Raw genomic sequence first — 20,822 nt, 5'->3', positions numbered from 1 at the left:
GTGCACTTTTGAAGTCTTATTTAAATTGTGTTTTGTCTTGACTATACGTAAACATTTGTTTTGTGAAATTGCTTATTCAGGGAGCACAAAAAAAAATAATTTTTATGATGTTATTTTGTAGGTTCTACAAGGTGTATGTAAATAAAAGAATAATGGAAACAAAATATCCCATTTAACTATGTTGTTATTTCTTTTAAATGTAATAATTAACTTAAGTAAAAAAGAAAAAAAAAGCCTCAAGTGGTTTTGTAAAACAATTTTATTCCAACACAAAATCTTATCAACATTTCAATTCACAACACAAGTCACTAAATAAAATTAGCCTGAGTACAAAAGAGAAATACATCAACATATATAAAATATTTATAAAAAGTCCAACGGCTCTAGGCAAACAAAACAGTACCTTAGAACTGACACTGACAAAAGTTCTATATACCAAATCTGATGACTGATCAAAAGCATTTTAGTCTTAACACTCTTAGGTCAACATCTGATGAAATATATCAGCGTTTACACAAATATTTTGCCATCCATCTGATTTGGGAGAGCTGATGGGCATTTTAGAGCGCAAGTTTTGGCAAAGTGGAGGGAGGTCAGCCTATTAAAAAAAAATGCAGGGGACAGAGAGGAGGACATGGTGATGGAGGGCGGAGGTAGTTTTTTTTTTTTACATCAGGCCCCCAGTCTGTTGCTGAAATACATCAATTGTATCCTCATCCTCCATTTCCAACTGCAAATAGATAAAGTATTCATATCATTTATAGTCTTTCTTTCTTTTTTTTTATGTATGGTGACATCCAGACCTGGTCATATCAGTGAATTGTACCTGAGCTGGTGTGTCAGTCTCATTAATTGGCTGCCCATCAAACCGGAACCGAATCTGACGCATTGATAGACCCTGTGAACAGATCAAATGTTGACTTGACTGCTTGATAAGCATGCTTTAGACACATAACATCCAAGTGGAATATTGTGGAGAAAAGGCCCAGTCAAATGACGAATTCAGGTTGATCAAGTTGATACTTTCTTGCCATTGAGATGACTGGGTAAAAGTGTCCCGATCCACCTGAATTCAGACTTTCCCTAGATTTCTACTATCCCTTGCTCTGGGATTCAAAACTAAATCTAAGGAACAATAATGTGGAAAATGTTAATAGATGTACCATGTTATGTGCTTCAGAGATCAGTTTGTGTTCCCAGGAGCTAGTAACATCATGAGCTGAGATTTGAAAGTTTCAGTAAACATCTATAGAGCCAAAATTTGCCACAATGGCAAAGAAAATAAAAAATAATACTGGTTATTGCAAAAGCAATACATAGAAGTAATCCCCCTTTAAAAAAAAAAAAAAAAAAAAAAAAAAAAAACCTGTGTTGGACTGCTTGAGATGGATTAACCCAATTGCATTGATGCCCTAATGGGAGTAATTTGAAAGGGCCTTGTTTTATAGGAGGTTTATTAACACATTGTATGAATTTTATCATTTAGAATGATCTATAACCCAAGTTCTGCAATGAGTTGTTGTAACATGTTAGCATTTCTCAACTGCAGTCCTGGGAACCACCTAACAAAAAGTTTTGGATATCTCACTAATTAAAATCTCTCATCAGCTTCTAAGTGTGTTAAATACAGACACATCTAAAACCTTCTGGGAGGTTGTTCCTGAGGACGCGAGTTGAGAAACTCTGGGAAAAAGGATACGAGCATGTTGATGTATTTGGTCTTGGCAGACTACACATGCTGCTGCTGAGAAATGCACAGATGTGCAGCTGTGAGCATGTAAATCACAGAAATGCATAATACTCCCCAGAGCAGATCTAGACTGATAACACGACACTAGACTAGCTTTCTGCGAATACTGAACCAGACTATTTAAATGTTGTGCAAGGAAGCGCATTAACTGGGTTTCCATTCAAACGTGAAGCAAATCTTTTCAAAGTTTGCAAAAAAGAAAAGAAAAAAGAGACACAAATGTGAATTAGGCGAGTTTATCAAGTCGTTTGAGCAGATGACGATGGTATTTGTAACCAACACTAAATAAAACACATCAGCAAAAACAGCCGATTAGTCACGGGGGTTTAATGTTCGCTACATCAGAATTTATTCAGCAAATGCGTTTCTATCTCCCATTATTCTCACTAGTCAAAGACCACCAAGTAAGCGTTAAAACATTTTTGCGAATTTCGCGTTTCCATCACTTGTTTCTGATGCAATACTTCAAAATGCGCATAAAAACAGGGTGATGGAAACATAGCTATTGGTTGCAAATACAGTATGTATCTGCAACCAATAGCTATGTTTCCATCACCCTTATACAGATGAGATTTATATCCAATTATCTTTACCCATCTCTTAGTGGCAAGTATGGACAACCTGTGCACTTAAAGGAAGGGTGATTGTTACTGTAAGGGAAGGTAAATGATGCAGATGAATGCAAAAAAATTTTTTTTTTACCTGTCTCTCACAATATGCTTTCATCAGTTTGTTGAGGGGTGTGTGCCTCTTGATTTTGAATTGAACCACTGAGCCATCCTGCCCAGCTACTTTCAGATTGATGTGGTCATTCTCTGTTTTTACACCCTCCTGAAATTTAAAGTAAAATACAATTATCATAAATACAGACAGCAAAAGCTGAATAAATGCATGCTTGGTCACCATTATATATAGTAAGTGACCATAATTGGATTGTAGCATCTTGGAATCGTGAAAGGAACAAAAACAAAATCAGTTCAATAAAAGGGTTTAAAGGGCATACCCAATAAGTGAAAAAAGTTAGTTCACCCATCTAAAATAACATACTGACCTCCAAAGTTTAAACCATTAGACATTATAGCCTGATTTCACAGACAGCGCTTAGATTAAGCCAGGATTACTCCTTATCTTAATTATGATGACATTTAAGTTGCTTTTATAAATGTGCCTCAGAAAAAAAACATTACTGGTTGAGACAATGGCACTGACATATTTGAAGATATAGATTTAGATAGAGGCACTGACATAGATTTTAAGATGAGACAAGTTGCTTTTTTAAAGCAGCTCAAACATGCATTTTAGTCTTGGACTAGAACTGAGAACCGAGCGTTGATGTATTGAAGAACAGAATAACAATAAACCTACAAAATAAATGTAACACCACACTACAGACAATGTGGCCATTTTCTTTTATTATAGATTTCAAATTAAGTGATTTGTGTAAGAGTTCGCAGACATGTCCTCGGGACCCCACTCGCTCATCACTCACACTTAATTCAAGTCTCTACTACTGAGCTGATTTAGATGTGTAAGATGAGGGCGACATTAAATATGTACAGTGGCTGGGGCTCCTCAGTACAGGTTTGAAAAGCACGTTTCCAATGTGACACGCAAAAAACACGACTTAAAAAAATAACTTTTTTTTGACTTAAGTAAAAAAAAAAGAAAAGTCTTTCGTAACAAGATTAAATAAACAAATAGGACAAAAAGGACTCCTACAACGCGTCAGTTATAAACCCACGCTGCACTCTCGGTAATAATTTGCGTGTCCAGATCTTTGCGCGCGAACAATCAGTGAGCCCGCGAGAAACTGCAGTGGACCCTGGCCTGCGCGCTTCCAAAATACAGTGCTTTGTTTACTACAAGTTCTGTCTTATCGCTTGTAGTTGTAGTGTGTGTGAGGTTCGAGGCACATTAGCGAACAGGATAATTAGCGCGTTAGCTTTATGGAAGACATCACAATTTCACAAAGAAACTGAATAAATGAACAATAAATGAGAGGAAAATAAACTATAACGTTACAACGTCCCCATTAATCATATAACAAAGAATTGTTGTGCTTATAAGAACATTTATAAAGAGCCTTGCAAACGAACCTTAGGCTTCTCGTCTGCCATGACTGCCTCTGCCTCTCTCGAACGCGCGTAATGCCGCCGGAAATGACGACATTTAAAAGGGCCCACTTCCGGAATTCATTACCCTCATCCTCCCCTTGATTTGACAAAATCAGGAATATCCATGGGGAATATCTCCAGCTGCATTTAAGCAGCAAAGCTGAGTGCGTGACAAAACCAACAGCAACCAATACTGATAGACATTGTTCAAAACAAAATATTTATTTGTCTTTAAAACAGTATACATAATGTTAAATTGTAGATTTAACTGAGAAAAGAACCGTATCATTGGAATATTTGTGAAGCTCTTCTTCAAAATAATTTACAAGTCCAATTAATAATCATTAGAATAGGCTGCTGGGCACATCCAGTACAACAAAATAATACTGAGGCATCTGCTGTAAAACAAAACAAAAGCCATACAAAAGTCCATACTGCAAACACATCTTTTAAAAGTCAAATTTTATCATATAAATAATTGCATCTGTAATAACCCTAAAATGAAGTGTAAAACATGTCATGTAAAACATCAAAACCAGCCTCCTGTCCAATTACACAGACGAAAAAAAAAGAAAATCGGTCAACTCTGCATATAGGCAATTCCTTCCAGTTGTGTAAAAAAAGGAAATAAAGTGAAACTTTACATCCAAAAACACAGAAGTCCAAGTATGCTTTGCACACTCTTTTCCCTTCCACACCTTCCTGTGTGAATTACTGTTATCTGCTGAGTTTCTGCTAAATGACGCAAGACAAAGTAAACTTAACTTTGAACCAGTGAGGCCAGTCATGTCAAACACCAAGAATCTGATAAATAGTAATGAAATAAATATGTAACTCAGAAATAACATCAATAAAATTCACATAAGCACTAACACAACTGATGAATCACATCACTGAACAGAGATTAAAGGATATAAAAATTGTAACCTGTCCAGTGATCTGTATGAGCTGAATTGTCAAGTGCTGGCTAACAATAAAATGACCCATTACTATAAGCAACATGCTTATGTTAATGACAACAGTACCTAATGAGTACCTAAAACCAGCATATCAAGACATCTGGGGGATTACTCACAGATTGGGATTTATAATGTAACATCCAGTGAGTCAAAGGTAATGTCCTGGGCATAACATATCTTTGAGACACTGTCGAAGGCTCATTGATGCACACCGTGTTTTCCATTTCTCTTCATGAGTAATAATGCTTACACAGCTATAAATGACCCCATCTTTCCACTGGAGGGAACTTGTCTATCTCTCCAGACTCTGTGACCTGTCGATCTCCAAGGATGAATGTCAGCTTGTACCTCATTCTCACTTTCTCCTGCAAAACAGACGTACAATTATTTACGCAGTCATTGAGTTTATCATAAGAATTGTATCATGTAAACATATTTATCATATCTTTGTATGGCCATAAGTAAAACAATCTAATAACTAATATTGCAGGGATAAGCAATGTAGTCATTCTCGAAATATGGTGACAAACATGACAATTGACTTTTCAGTGATGAAACATTTCAAATATTCAAGAAGTTCCATATAAAAGCATTCTATAACATAACCTGTTTTCAGAAATACAAAATGGTGTGACTCTATATTGTTTTGTACAATAAAAACAACAACAACAAAAAACTTGTCCTCAATTATTGACGAAGAGGACACAAAAAGACAGTCTTTATTCACAATGCAAAATAATCAGGGGATCACAGGAACAACATAGGAGAAACGCAAATTGCGTAAATAATAGGCGATTAACACCCAACCAAGAATCAACAGAACTCAGAGCTTAAATACACAAGGGAATGGTAATTAACAAAACTATGTTTACATGGTTCTTGATTTAATTACGCACAGAGGATGCATCTGAAATAACTTACTACTATATATATATATGGTAGTAGTAGTATATGCCTACTATATATATATAGTAGGCATATACTACTACTATATAGTAGGCAAAAAGAGTATGTGACAAAAGGAGTGTGTCCGAATTCACAGTACTCGTAAAAGAGTAGGCAAAAAGTACCCGGGTGACCTACTACTTCCGGCGGGATTCTGAAGTGTGCATACGATGGACACTTTACTATTCCATGAGGCCACAAGAGAGGATTTATAAATGGCAGTGAAGTAACTAATGCTAGTAGGTCACATGATACTGACAGCATGGTGGATGCAGTACATCCATATTACATTCATACTACACACATTCATACTATAAAGACATACTTTTTTAGCAGTCGTGAACTAACTACTTATTCAAAATAAGTAAAATAAAATTTAACATGACTGTGAAAGTAACTTATTATTTAATGTTCAATTTATTTTCCAAGGTTAGGCATTAGTGCAAGGTCTAACAAGTTTGCAACAACAACAAAAAGCAAAACAATATAAATAATAATATTAATTTATTTTTTAAATAAAGTCTGTCAAAAGTTATTAATTTACCTAATTATTTTCCCCACACTTCATTTACACATGGTGATACATTTTTTAAAATGTTAATGTGAAACAAATTAATGGTGTAATTTGATGATTTTATTGATTGTCATTGCTGATGCAATCTTAGAACATGAATGATGTATGACAACTTGTAACTGGTGTTACCTTCCTTACTATATTTTATTTATTCATTTCAAAAATGAAGGAAAGGAAAGAAGTCAAATTGTTCTTTATGATTAAAACTGAACCTTGCTAGGTCAGAAAGGCAATATTTTGAGAAGAACCCATTTTATTTCTAACACAGGCAACAGAGATAAGTAATAGTGACATTAAGTTGCTTCTCTTAAATAAATGTGATGTTAATGGTGAGACAATTCTCTATTGGTGTACTTGCCAAACCATATTTTGGACAAATTTTCACCCAGAAAGCTTAATCTAAAAAAAACCTAACTTTTGAGGATGTCTATTTATAAAAAGCTGATTTTTTTTTCTTTTAAGGTACAAATTATACAAATGATCTAAGTTTATGGAATAGACAAGTAAATGTGTATGTGTGTGTCTTTCTTCACCTTCAGTGGGTTAGCCAGGAGCATGATCTGAGTGATAGAACTGGGGGGCATGAAGGGGTTAAAGGGAACCATTTCTGTTCCAGAAGGGGGCTGCAGCTTCACTCTCATAGACTGTCAATTACAAATCACAGAGTTAAAAGTCAAAAAATAGTTTATCAATACCATCTGAAACCAAAAGCTATTCAGAACTGGAAACTCCATAAAGTAAAAAAGACTTGTCTATCACAAAACAATACCAGTCTACTTTTAGCTTCCATATACTTCAGAAGAATATTAAAAAGACATTTCATGCCTCTCACCTTTGGCACAGCTGCCTGAAGTACTACATTCCTCACTAACAGTGGTGCTGTGTTCAACATGGACACCACGATCACCAGAACATCAGGGCGACCAGGTGGATGGTCAGTAGCAAAGTGCAACAACACACGAACACCATCCTTATCGTAGGCTGTCACTGGACCCTCCTTACCTGTGAAAACGTAAAGGGAAAAACACACAGTTAGCCTGAACTCTAAGCCTTACCGTAACAGGCAAGTCATTAAGTCTAGAATAACTGCTATAGATCTCACAGCATCCATTTATAGGACTTACTTGGTTTAATGGCCTCCAGTGGAACAAAGACAATGTTTAGGGAGATGTCCGAGCCTGAGGCTGAGTGACTGGTGGGTAATGTTGGAGACATGGATCTGAAGAGAGGGCTGTCTGGGGCGAAGCTCTGAGGTTTGGCAGAGGATACAGCAGAAGGCACTGGTGTCATTCCAGCAGGAAAACTGAATGTGGTTAATGCAGGATGGATGTTCTCTTCCCAAGCTCTAAGTTCTCTGCCGCCCGAGCTTGAATATTTGGACTGGCTGCTTAATATAGAAAGAACAAACAATTAGTTGTATTTAAAAGGAACGAGACACTTCACAAACAGTTCTCCGATCACAATAAAAGGCTCTAATAATAGAGCGTGCACATTCTGCCCTTTTCCTTCCCTGTTTTAATGCTATTATTAAACTGCTTCATCTGTGAACAACTAACATTTACCAATGGCATCAATCCTCTCTAGAATATATTTGAAAAAAAAAATAATAATCCCTATAATTTGCAAAGCTTCATTTTCAGCAGCCATTACTTCACTGTCACAAATAATTCTAATATGTAATAATATATATATATATATATATATATATATATATATATATATATATATATTTTTTTTTTTTTTTTTTTTTTTTTTTTTTAAAGAAATTGCTACTTATTCTCTCACTACCTATTAGCCTTGTCCAGGTCCAGCATGGCAAAGTCTTTACTGGTCTGCTGGAGGGAGTTTTCAAAGCTTGTGACTGGGGTAGCTTCAGAGGTAGGTGGCGCTGTTGAGATTAGAGGATCTAATGGAGCAGAGCTGAAGAGGAGGTCAATCACTGGTTTAGAAGTCTGTCATAAAAAACAAAAACAAATTGTTAATGGGTAGATATCAAACATCATAAAATGCAAACACATTTTAAATTCATTATACATTTAAATGTAGGCCCTATATATAGGCTACAGCACTCTTGTAATCTTACTTGTGAAGAAATCCACTGATTGCTTTGAGCTTCGTTTGTATTCTTTTCTGCTGACTTCTTTGATTTTAAGTCCAGACTACCAAGGCCTGAAAAATAGTCAGTTAACACCAAGAGTGTTAAACACTGAGATTGCCTTAAAATGGATGACTCTTACTTATTGAATTTTAACCCATTATTATGGAGAATTATATTATATTATATTATACATAATACTTACACTCCCGTACAAAGGTTTGAGGTCAGTAAGATTTTAATAAATAAATAATAAAAACTGTAAAAAGGCAAAGCTCCATATTCAGCAGCCATTATATAAGTCTTCAAGGTTACATGATCCAAACAAAATAATTATAATATGCGGATTTGGTGCTCAAGAGAATTTTCTCTCTTCTTCTTTTTATTCTTCCTCTTATTATTAAAAAAATGGTGTGGGAAAGTGGAAAGTGTGGAAATATTGGCCTAAAACTTTTGAACAGTGGTGTATTCAATTTTATATTAACTCCTTAAGCCCTGAAGAGTTGTTTTTTCAGTGACATACACAAAAGTAAAGACTCATAACTCCAAAACTATAGCAAGGAGAGTCAAAAGGTAGGTATCGTTTGATAGAACACTTTAAATTAGACATTAGGACGTTCTCATGCTGAGAAACTGCTGATAATACATATCTTTCTTATTTGACATGCAATAACTCAGGAAGGAAATAAGGTTTTTTTTGTTGTTTAATTTTGTTGTGATTGCATAAAGTAATCAAAAGTTACAGCATTTGGAACCAATGTAGCCTTGTTTAGTGTTTGACGCCCCCTAACGGGCATTTTTAAAATTGTTCCTGCATGAGGAATATCTTGTGATCAACAAAATGAACTGTGTTGATTTTAATCGTGATAATCTGCTGTAAATAATGCTGTGCCACAATCGGAGCATGTTTCATGAAGTTATGAGCAAAAACGTGACAAATGGCGCATCCGTGTATTATTTACACATGGATCTTCATGTACAAAAACTCACTCAAGTTTAGTCAAAGCCTGAAACAATTATGCTTGTTGTATTCTACTCCGCGAGACCTTTTTAAAATGACACATGACTATCTGAGCTGTATGATATTTTTTGACATATTGCAGTACATATTACAAAAAAGTATTTCAGAAATTAAATCATTTATTTTCTATTTATCATCAAATAACAGCATTACTTAGGAGTTAATCGAATTGGCTATATGCACTGTAAAGTTCAGACCCTAAGCTTTAAAATGACACCTATTGTGTATTGATCAAGGCAGTAGTTTAGAAAAATATGATTATTAATTTTTTCCTAGCTAGGTGGTGGGCAGTACACTCGGTTTTAGACTCAGCACTGTTTAAGAGTTTATCAAAATTAGCATAACAAAGCTGAGTTTCTAAGCTTTAAAATGATACCTATTGTCTGTTATACCATTCTTGGTTGCTTAGTAATTTGATTATGATTTTTTTGCGGGGGGTGTACCGCCAGCAGTACACTTCGGGTTTAAGGGGTTAAAGACATTCCAAATAAAATACCCATCATACACTGCAGAATACTCTGAAGCCATATTTACCTAATGAACCAAGTTCTTCATCCAGAAGAGAAAGACTGCTGGGAAGCTGGCTTGATGGAGGACTGATTTGAAAACTTGACGATCCAGAGGACGTGTTGGAAGAGGAAGGCCGAGCTGCAAGTGTGAGGAGGTCAGCAGGAAGGGAATCCGAGTGCTGGGGTGGAGTCAAAACATGTTTGAGGGGTGAAGGGGACCCTGAGTCCAAATCAGTCAAGTCAATCAAAATCTCAGAAGAGCTTCCGTCATTGGGGTCTGTTCAGAAAAAAAACAGAAAACAAACTCACATTGAACTGCATTTTCAAACTTGTAGTTTCATAACCCATGCAAAGCTCTTTGGATAATTCAGATACAGTATGCAAAAAAAATTTGCAGTATGCAACAATTCTGGTACATAATACATACGTTTTGAGGCTGTTGAACCTGGTATGTCAATCACAATGGTCTGTCCTTCAACAATCTTTTTATAGGAGTTTATTACACGTGAGAGATCATCACTAGCGTGTAAAATATCACCTGCACCAAAGACCACAAAGTACATGTAAAGGAGAGGAAGTTATTTGGTTCTAATATATTATTGGCTTAAGACCTAAATTAGTTTTTATTTACTAAATGTGTAGTACCTAAGGCACCGTCATCATCCTCTGTCTCGGTGGCGAGTCTGAAGACAGCGGTTCGAAGTTTGTCACAGTCATTATAAAGATCCTAAGAACATACAGTTGCACATGGTCAAATACGTACAAATGCAAGCTAAGTCTAGCAGCGACTGGATATAAAAGGGCTCACCGTTAGAAGTTCTTTGTCCGCTTGTGTCGACTCATCTCTTTTGAAATGACTTAGCATCTCATTTAAGAGCTTCACACTGTTGTTCACCTCCTCTAGGGTGCTGGCACGATGGGAAGCTTTCTGTTGTATAGCCTCATCCTAAAAGCAAGTAAGAGGGCAGTAAGCCATTTTAAAAAATGCATATTAATTTTTGCAAGCACAAACATCAAGGGAGTAAACAAAAAGGTGATGACGCACACGTTAATGACTTAAATAAACCACTTCTACCATGTGTATGCTTTTAATTTATTTAATTAAAATAAATTGATACTTTTTGGTATAATATTTTATTATTATTCCAGGTGCACTTTATTTTATAGTATGTGCACTTAAAGTGTACTTATCTAAGAAAGTACTGGTTAATATAAGGTAACCACGTGGGTTAAAGTTGGTTTAGGGGTAGGTTCAGGGTTAGTACCTAGTTATTACCCAGTTATTGTAATAACTATGATAAGTAGTACATAGTATGTATATGGGGAACAGGACTGTAAAATAAAGTGCTACCATTATTTCTTACAAAACTATATTTTAACAAAACTGCATAAACCTGCTTAAAAATAATCATGCAATCAACATGTAGAAAAAGCCCCAACTTAAAAAAGGAATTATATCACATCATCAATATTAACATTAATATTAAATAATAAAAAAATATCAAGGCTCTTAAAATATCAGATCATTTGACATTTTTATGACAATATTTTATGAAAATGTCATGTGGTGTGCATCTACAAAAACATAATAATATATCACTGACTTTTTACACTGAATGAAATGACGGAAAGAAAATGTTATTGCTTTTTTTTTTTTTTTTTTACTGTGTACATGACAGTCATTTTTTTATGTGTTTTTAAAAACAACAACATGAATACAATTTGTACATTTAAAAAAAAAAGCATAAGATTATTCAAGCACTTACCTCTTTGACCATGCTCTTGATAATGCGGTTGGCTTCTTGAAGATCCTCAGGCTTTTTACTCTTAAGAAGTTCCGCAAGACGCTGCAAGGAAATGTTTATAGATAGACAATGCTTTACAATTTTACAAAACAATTATCCTTAAAAGAGTATTCTAGGTTCAATACAAGTAAAGCTCTGTTAGCAGCATTTGGACTTAAAAGGAGAACTAAAAGCATACAGTTTCATAAAAGGACTCCCATTGATTCTTGTTAAAATGTCTTTTTTATATATATATAAATCCGTATATTATGCTTTTGTGATTTACAGCCTTAAAGCCCAAAGTATACATCGGTTTTTATGTCTAAGTGAGGGCCCGCGCACAGTGGCGCAAATTTTGTCACCAGAATTGTACTGGACGATTTTTTGTAACCATGCATAATTTGTATGTGCAGGTCACACACACATGCGCATTGAATTTGTTTAGCATTAATATGCTGTCAGTCACACCAACAAAATTATAACATTTTATTTAAGTTAGTAAGTACCGGTAACTTAATCACACTAAAATCATATTAACACATGATGTTTATGTCTTGAGGCTAAACAATTGAAAAAAATAACATTTTTACATTTACATTATGGATTCGCTCCATTCACTTCCATTGTACATGTCTCGCTCAACCTAGACAGTGTAACTTTTGCTTTTTTTTATATAAAGAAAACAAGGGACAAACTGAAGCAATTTTCTGATAATCACTATTATACAACAAATACGGCCAATTGAGCCTAAATTGTATTGAACCTGGAATTTTTCTTTAAGTTCTAATACTGTAATGTGTTTCTTCACCTTACTCTTTTCCTCATTGTCAAACACTGGATTATTGGGCTTTGGCGAGGGAACAAGGGTCTTGTCCACAGGAACCTCTGGGTCTTCTGTTACAATACCTAAGAAAGAATGTGACAAAGACTAAACAAGACAGTCTAGCAAAATTGGAAGACAGAAAATAAGTGGGTGAGATTCTTATAAATGCAAATGTTTATTATTGTGACGAAAGAACCTTGCATCTTTAGCATCTGATAGGCCTCTGTGATCTTTGCCTCATCTGGTAAAGCAACTGACCAGCTGTAGATCAACTCTATTACTTTAGTCTTCACTTGTTCAGATACTCTGTCTCCCAAATACTGCAGGATAAAAAAGGGCAAACTTATTATGGGGGTATTGTGTCTGTAATGGATGGTACCTAAAAAGTTGAATAAAAAAAATCATGCAGGTTTTGAATAACTTGAAGGTGGGTAAACGATGACAGAGCTTAATTTTTTTTTGTAGAAACAATCTTTTAACTTACCTTAGGTGAAACTACTTTAATGAGTTCGTTTAAAAATCTAAATTTTCCAACTTCATTATGAAACCTCCTCCCACAATTCTTCATGCAGGCTTCTAAAACCTGTAAGAACAATCTGAATTTAGTTAGTCAGTCTATATTAAACACACAATATTTGGTCAATTTTAGAGACTGAAGGAGATAAACTCACAGTTAGTGCTTGTAATGACTCCCATTCTTGTGGTGACTGGATTTTATGTGCTAATAATCTGACTGATATCTGTGGGCTGCAAGTTACAGACACAATTCTCAAATCAGTGATTCGTAAGAACAAACACAAACTTTACAGTTTCTGTATTACAGACAGAATCATCCAAACTTAGAGTGCTATGTTATCTGCTCAAGCCTGGTACACGTCTTTTGAAAATCAGAACAGATTTGAAAACAACAGGCATCATACATTAAACGACTGGCACTGATTTTCAGCAACTAACGTCGACTCCTCTCCTGACTGTAAACCGGGGGCAAAAGTCATGTAGTTTATTTATAACCATGCTAATTTCACTTTGCCTTTGCAAATAGACATTTTTCAAATCTCAGGTCAAGAATTATAATAAGATGCTTTTATAATACAGCATCAGATCCTCAAAAAAGACATAACATAAACAAAACATACCCTTCAAGTTCCTTATTGATTTGGTCACAGAACCCAATGATGTACTCCCACTCCTCCTGTCTGTTTGACGGATTGGTGGCTTTGTCTAGCAAGAAAAATCAAACTAATATAACTATTTTTTAATAGAAATGAATTACTCTTGTTCTGCTTAACATTTGAATTAACATAATTAATTAAATAAGAAATGTAATAATTATGCAAGTAGAAGAGACTTTTATCCAAATCAATATATTTATAGCATTAAATACAAAATTGTTTCAAAGCAGCCTCACAATAAACAAGAAAACAACTTAATTTATCAAAATGTATCTCAATTTAGTTTAGTGTTGATTCAATTCAGCTCACTATCATGTGTCAGTGTTGCTAAGTTCGTCGATAATAAAACAACTTCAAATGCAGCTCTACCGTATTAGGCAAGGCACTTTTATAAGTGTAAAGTATGCAACGTGGGAATTTCAAAACAAAATGGTTGGTTTTATACTTAAAACAGAACCTGTTTCAGAGCTAACAATAAATAAGTGCAAAGTTACAGCTGTTTAAACAACAGCCGTTCAAAAAGAGTTTAATTGATTGGTGAATGAGTTTGCTAATCACAACTGCCAACGTGTCTCAAAACCTAGACATTTAGGGGCATAACGCGTTGAAACCAAATATTCTGCCGACTTTAAACGCATCAACGATACCCTAAAATGCTGGCTAGGATGGGTCAGTCCATCCAACCCTTATGACATGTCAGTGTAAATATCACAAACACGCTAAGACATGATAAAACAACTGGTCACAAACAGCATCCATGGCAGGATATGGCTGTTCTCTGTATCTTAAAAACTCTGCAGAGTAAAAATAAATCATATTCTGGTAATGTATTAGCATGAAAACTCACTTAGCCATGACTCCAGTGACTCTCCTTCCGGATCCGCCATGATCACACAAATGCATAACTAGACGAGAGGGAACTACACAACAAGCCCGTCATGTGACATTCTCGTGCCTCTGTGTGAATCAGTGGCCTGTGTCTTCCGAAAGGAATTGCGAAGTTCTTTCATGTAAATAATTCATGATGAAATATTCTGTTCACATCACAAATATTACCATGTCACCCCTTCTCCTATTGTTGTCCTGTAATAAAATGTATTCACGCCATTATTTCATGATATTGTATAATTTGCGGTAAAAAAAAAACATAAGAGGTGTAAAAATTGATTAGTTTAGTCACTCGTGTTTTATGTACCATGTCTGTCTGTCTGTCTGTCTGTCTGTCTGTCTGTGTGTGTGTGTGTGTGTGTGTGTGTGTGTGTGTGTGTGTGTGTGTGTGTGTGTGTGTGTGTGTGTGTGTGTGTGTGTGTGTGTGTGTGTGTGTGTGTTAAAATGTATGATTTTGGCTTGGGCGTTTATGTTATTTCAGTTTTCAAGTGATGTTATTAGTAACAAGCAAGCAATTGCTCTAGTCTGATTGTAAATGGGTTCAGAATAATAGGAGAAATATTCAGATTTCCATGTAAAGCTCAAATTTGAATTAAATATAGCGCTGGTCTAATTATCAGTTAACTTTTAGATTTTAAGTTAATTAGTATGTACGTTTGTATAAATTGCATATTTTGGGATTGTTTTATAACTACCGTAAATCATTACAACTAGGGCCAGTGTGCTGATAGTTTTGTCATATCCAATGATACTAATTATATAATCATTCTTAAGTAACTTAGTACTAAATTACAATTTAGTAACATTTGTGAAAACTTATACTTTCTGAACTAACTATTCCACATCAATTTAATTTAGGAAATGCATACACCTTGGCAAATATTAGAAAAAATAATTAATATTAATATGTTCAATTGATACATGACTCCAGTGTTATATTTGTTATGTATTACCGGTACTTTTTTTTTTTTGCTATATCTAGCCCTTAAATATATATATATATAAATAATTTAGTCTTTTTTTATTTAGTTTATTATTTTCTGTACATAGGCTTTACAAAATGTTCTAAATCACTTTATGTTATTTTAATGCTTTGGCAATACAAAAAGTATTTTTTTGTCATGCCAATAAAGCTTTCTGACTTGAATTGAGAGAAAGAGAGAGAAACTTGTTTATGAAACTCAGACTTTATAGTATATAAACAAGACAATGAAAATGCTCTCAAATTTTGAAAAAATAAACTTACAGCAGCCAACATGACTGAATTTTTTTTCCATACATATTGGCCCAAACAGAAACTTTAACAATGTAGGCCATTTTAAAATTAATATAAAATTAAGAAACTTTTACAAGGTATCCTAATGTGCTAACAACACAGGTAAAAGTCAAAGCATCTTCCACTGATATTGCAATAACCCTTCACTGTAAAAAATATGAAGCTGTACAACAAAGTGTACAAACAAAGTGTTTATAGTATGAAACTTCTAAAAATAATAATACATTTAAAAAACTAAACAGAAAAGACAACTGCCATTCATGTATACTGCTGGTTTGCGGCTGGTAGCGATTGCTTTTCTTATTGCATGGAATCATCATCCAGTGCAGATTTAAGACACTAACCTCAAAATAGAACAAATTCTGACCATTCTGAGCTAAACCCAAACGCTGAACACAACACATGCAAATGCATGAACACGCTCTGCCATACTCCCCAGTACTAGTACATGGGGTTTCCACTTCTTTCTCCCATGAAGTACTCTTTGACCTTCCGTGAAGACTGAACGCTTGAAACCCGAATGCTGCACAAGGAACCTCATTCTCTCTTCAGTCAGCTACTTCACTGTAGTAGTACTTGTGTGCAGTTTCAGTGAGGGTCCAACCACTGGCCCTGAACTCCAAGATCTCCAGCAGCAAGAGCCTTGTCATGGAGCCGAGGTCTTGCTGAAGGAGAAAACCATCCCGCAGCAAGTAAAAGAGCTGATTCATGCGCTGGGAGTTTGTTTGCTCCAGCTGCTCGCCCACACGATGAAGCTGTAAGACCAGGCAGTCCACCTGTTAGAAACACAAAAGAAATTCCAGTATTTAATTGTCATGGATTTAAAATAAGTCAAAGCTGAAATTTCTTACAAATGGCCAAAAAAATTGGCCTTTGCAACTTCAGAAATCATGTACTGTCAGAGTAGGTACTACATTTTTAAAAAAAAAACTCACAAGTAGCATGTTCAGTAAAGTATGAACAGTCACATGCTACATTCGGCATAGGGATGTCAATGAGTATGTTAATCGAGGAGTTAATGGATTAATCACCTTTAAAAATATAATCGATAAATCAATAAATAAAGCTCAAATGCATTCAGTAATAATGTGTGAAGGTGAAAACTGATGCTATAGTATGCATTACAACTTGACCACTACATTTATATTTCAGAAAACTTTGCTCTGACTAGTAAACACATTTGAACTACCCTTAGTCCGGAAAAATTGCATTAAAGGTGGGTGTGCTCTGGGGCTTCACCTTCTCATTCATTTCTTCCTTCACTCACTACATAGAGGGCAGATAGAATAAACTGGAGAGCTACTTTCAAATTAAATACGGACTCCTGAATTTAAAGAACTTGGCAGATGCTATTTTTTCCTGTTTATTACCTAAGCTACTTTGAACCAATGTGTATTGTATAAAGCAGTGTATAAATCATGTGCCGAATTGCAGATCTGGTGTAAACATATCTACTTCCCTATGATCAGATGATTTCTTGACTGCTCCTTTCTCACCGCTGTCATTTTTGTTGTGCATTTGTTGTATTATTGAGAGGATAGCGCACAGCACATATTTAAATATTCATCTAAACAACGGTTGCAGCGTAGGCGGCATCTGAATGTTTAAAAACAGTATATCGTTACTCACAAGTTCGAAAAACCTGAGTATGCCAGGGCCTTAAATCATCCGGGGGTTTTTTATTACTGTTTTATGAATACTGGGAATTTGGATATTCCGCAAAGTTACTTTGTCCTCTGATATTCCTACAATCCAGACATTCCTTGTTAATTTGAAATAAGGTTATGATACCAATGCAGCAGACAGTCAAAAATGATCATGTTGATGGATAGTTATATATTCCTTCCCAAAATGAAATTTACTTCCAAATGTTTATGAGCCAAACCTTTTACCTCTTCCTCATTCATCAAGGCATCTGGCTGAGCCAACCTAAAGAGGCAGTCATATATTGGATCCACCAGGGCCACAACAGGAGCATCGTTTACCTAAAAACAAGTCAGTCAGTCAAACCTGGTTGAGGAAAAAACAGACCATCCAATACAAATTAAAACTGCCTACTTGCAACTGAGATATTTTACCTTGATGTAATCAAATACACTGCATATAAACGTGACCACACACACCCACTCATCCACTGAGCGTTTTCGAATCTCCTCCCTGGCAGTGAACTCTTGCTGTAGACGATTCAACAGCTTTCGCCTGAAGACACTGGTTGCAGCTTTCCGGGCCTCTGCCTATTTAGTATAAAGGTTTATTCACAATGTAATCAAACAAAAACATGGCTTCAATGGAGGTTCATTTCATCCTGTGTTTTGCAGACAAAAACAAGTTTTTGGTTCATGAACAGCTTTGTGTTTGGATTAGATTAAAGGTCACAAATTAATGAGCAACATAAGAAAGGCTTACCTGAACTACAGTGTAACACATGCGGCCAGCATCTTTACAGAACGAGAGGTCTTTCAATGACTGCTCTACAATGGCGTTAGAAAGCTTGTCCATATCAACTCTCTTTGGATCTGTGAGGGGGGAAAAATCACGTGTTCTTTTAAAGTTCTTAACCCGCACGGGTAAGCTAAATGCATGTTACTACAAAATCTTCAAATGGGTATGTTTAATGGTTCATCGGACAAGTCAGGCAAAGTTTACATACCGTTCATCGCTGTTTGAAGCATAGTCCGAGTTTCCGTATCAAAAGCTGTCCATGCAGAATCCATGCTGCTTGTACTTAGCAATAATATAAGGCAATCAAAACAATGGAACGACCACAGACAAAAACATGTATTTATCAAATGTACCGTTATATAAAATCAATTGAATTACATGACAACAATTCAGAACATGACAAAGATCGCTCGCGTGCATGTTCTTGTTGACATCGCTGTGCTGAATTGTTTGGCAATTTACAAATCAGAACAAATTCTACTTTCGGTAAGAAATTAATTTATATCAATAGTAATGCGAAATCACAAAATGTTCAATATCACTCTCTTACTTCAAACGCGGAATCCTCGCGCGTGTTTGTTTCCTGATTGCGTGGACTGGTCAGTGCGCATGCGCTTTTGGACATACTTCCGGGTTCAACACTCATGTGCACCCCCATGGCATGTAAGTTAGTATCTTATCATTATGCCCTTAAAATATACTAATGTATATTCGCGTATTGTTTACACTGTTTCTGTAAAGTACTTAAATATTTAAATAATTACCACAATATTACTCGTTATCTGGGTTGCAGTTCTGAAAAAAAAAACTTTATTTACCAAGATATGTCAATAGGGGGAGACAAATGACAAGTAGTAACAGGTAGAGGGTATCTGTAATTAGGCAAGGCAAGTTTATATAGCACATTTCATACATTATGGTAATTCAAAGTGCTTTACACAGAAAGGAATGAAAATATTCACAAAATAAAAGCAAGGAAAATTCTAACAGTTATAAAAGTAAATAAAAGAGATATAAAGATGATACAATTATAGCCTACAAGGAATTAAAAGAGAAAATAGTATTACTTACATAAAACGAAAAAGAATCCTTAAAACAAAGAAGAAAAACTCCATCAAAGTGATAAACACAGCTGAAAACAATTTCGCCATTGACAATTTCATCATCCCAGGTAAAAGTGAAACAAGTCTGTGGGAATTTGAATAATGTTACAATGGAAATGAAAAAAAAAATGCCCATGAGGATTTTATGCCACAAAAAAATAGTGTTTAATTTACAAGTTGATCATAAATACATGTTTTATGTGCAGTTGTGTGCAGAGTCCTGTCTGTCCCAAGATTTGGCTAATAGCTGTTCTTTTCCATTGTCTACCAAAAAAATAAAAAAAATAGCAGCAGTATTCTGACAAAATCACCCAATCAACTTTGTCTTGGCGTCATTTTACAGCAGCTCAAAAGTACATGCCATTTATGTGCCTAGAACTCAGCTCCCAAGAGCAAAGATGGCAGCATGCAGGTAATTTATAGGGTAAAATACACATTCAAAGTCACCTCAGATCCATCCACCCAGGGTGTTTCCCTTTATATGGCCCAAGATGCTATTGGCCCCTGTATCCCTGCGAGTCTGCGACCCTGCATGGTGCTGGACAAGGCATTTTAGAAATTAACGGATTAAAAGTTGTGCAACCATCATGCTTTTTAAATAATGTAGATAAGCAGTGGAGAGACTTAGAGTTCCCTTCACCTGTTTTTTTTTTTTATTATTCTTGGTATACAGGACAGATAGGCTATGTTGTGTATTCTTAACGGTTAGTTCACCAAAAAATTTAAATTCTGTCAGTAATTTCTCACCCTCATGTTGTTCCAACCGTAAGACGGTTCATCTTCGGAACACAAATTAAGATTTTTTTTTTATTAAATCTGAAAGCTGGATAACTCCTCCATAGGCTTCTATTGTAATTGAAACTTGCCGGCCCAGTTTAAAATAGTCCAAGTGACTACAGTGGCTCAACCATAAGTGACGAGAATACTTTTTGTGCACAAAAAAATAAATAAAAAAAGAACAACTTTATTCAACTATTAATGTTCTTCTGTGTGGGCCTCTTGGACAGCTGATAGTCCTCGCAGTGTCAAACCACATGTAACCGTGTCCCCCCAGACATGTTCAAGAACTTGCAAGATCCTTGGTGGAAGAGTGGAATGACATCTCACAGCAAATCTGGCTCAGTACATGAGGATTAGGTGCAGTGCAGGAAATAAAAGCAGTTGAAAGTTACAGAGTATGTTTCTTTTTTCTTATTCTTTTTCCCCCGTCTCATTTAAGTGGGCGACACAACTAAACATTATTAAATAATTGAAGTTGCTACCAAGAGAACAAACTACCTTGACAAATAGAAATGAACTGAAGTCTAAAAGTCTATTAAACTTGAAAGGTTAAAAAATTCAGCATCAAAAAGTGGCACACATGTTAG

At 35.4% G+C, this 20,822-nt stretch overlaps 3 protein-coding genes across 5 annotated transcripts; all 3 read right to left on the bottom strand.

The window, feature by feature from the left end:
- Nucleotides 1-242: 242 nt before the first annotated feature.
- sumo2a (small ubiquitin like modifier 2a) lies at nt 243-3,984 on the bottom strand. The gene is made up of 4 exons (XM_079629324.1): nt 3,847-3,984; nt 2,453-2,581; nt 827-898; nt 243-730 (listed from the first exon to the last, which is right to left on the bottom strand). Exons 1-4 carry the CDS (start codon nt 3,865-3,867, stop codon nt 668-670), a joined length of 285 nt encoding a protein of 94 aa, XP_079485450.1. The 5' UTR covers nt 3,868-3,984; the 3' UTR covers nt 243-667.
- Nucleotides 3,985-4,063: 79 nt separating this feature from the next.
- Nucleotides 4,064-15,064, bottom strand: gga3a (golgi associated, gamma adaptin ear containing, ARF binding protein 3a). Of its 3 annotated transcripts, none has more exons than XM_079629323.1 (18): nt 14,942-15,064; nt 14,594-14,829; nt 13,711-13,795; nt 13,246-13,321; nt 13,059-13,157; nt 12,771-12,894; nt 12,560-12,657; nt 11,734-11,814; nt 10,776-10,913; nt 10,613-10,694; nt 10,395-10,505; nt 9,993-10,244; nt 8,426-8,511; nt 8,131-8,294; nt 7,467-7,726; nt 7,175-7,344; nt 6,876-6,986; nt 4,064-5,188 (listed from the first exon to the last, which is right to left on the bottom strand). In XM_079629323.1, the coding sequence occupies exons 2-18, from the start codon at nt 14,631-14,633 to the stop codon at nt 5,078-5,080; spliced, it is 2,088 nt and encodes a 695-aa protein (XP_079485449.1). In that variant the 5' UTR covers nt 14,634-14,829; nt 14,942-15,064; the 3' UTR covers nt 4,064-5,077. The 3 variants fall into 3 exon arrangements, with proteins under 3 accessions (XP_079485449.1, XP_079485448.1, XP_079485447.1); XM_079629322.1 differs by having other exon boundaries at nt 7,467-7,729; nt 14,942-15,050; XM_079629321.1 differs by having other exon boundaries at nt 7,467-7,729; nt 14,594-15,050.
- Nucleotides 15,065-15,674: 610 nt separating this feature from the next.
- mif4gda (MIF4G domain containing a) lies at nt 15,675-19,017 on the bottom strand. Its single transcript, XM_079629600.1, has 6 exons — nt 18,903-19,017; nt 18,561-18,634; nt 18,317-18,426; nt 17,989-18,144; nt 17,803-17,895; nt 15,675-16,686 (listed from the first exon to the last, which is right to left on the bottom strand). Exons 2-6 carry the CDS (start codon nt 18,622-18,624, stop codon nt 16,459-16,461), a joined length of 651 nt encoding a protein of 216 aa, XP_079485726.1. The 5' UTR covers nt 18,625-18,634; nt 18,903-19,017; the 3' UTR covers nt 15,675-16,458.
- Nucleotides 19,018-20,822: the final 1,805 nt, after the last annotated feature.

This window comes from Phoxinus phoxinus, assembly GCF_949152265.1.
Source record: "Phoxinus phoxinus genome assembly, chromosome: 11".
Taxonomy (NCBI): domain Eukaryota; kingdom Metazoa; phylum Chordata; class Actinopteri; order Cypriniformes; family Leuciscidae; genus Phoxinus; species Phoxinus phoxinus.
Note: the sequence above shows the minus strand (reverse complement) of the source record. Positions and strands in the feature narration are given on the sequence as shown.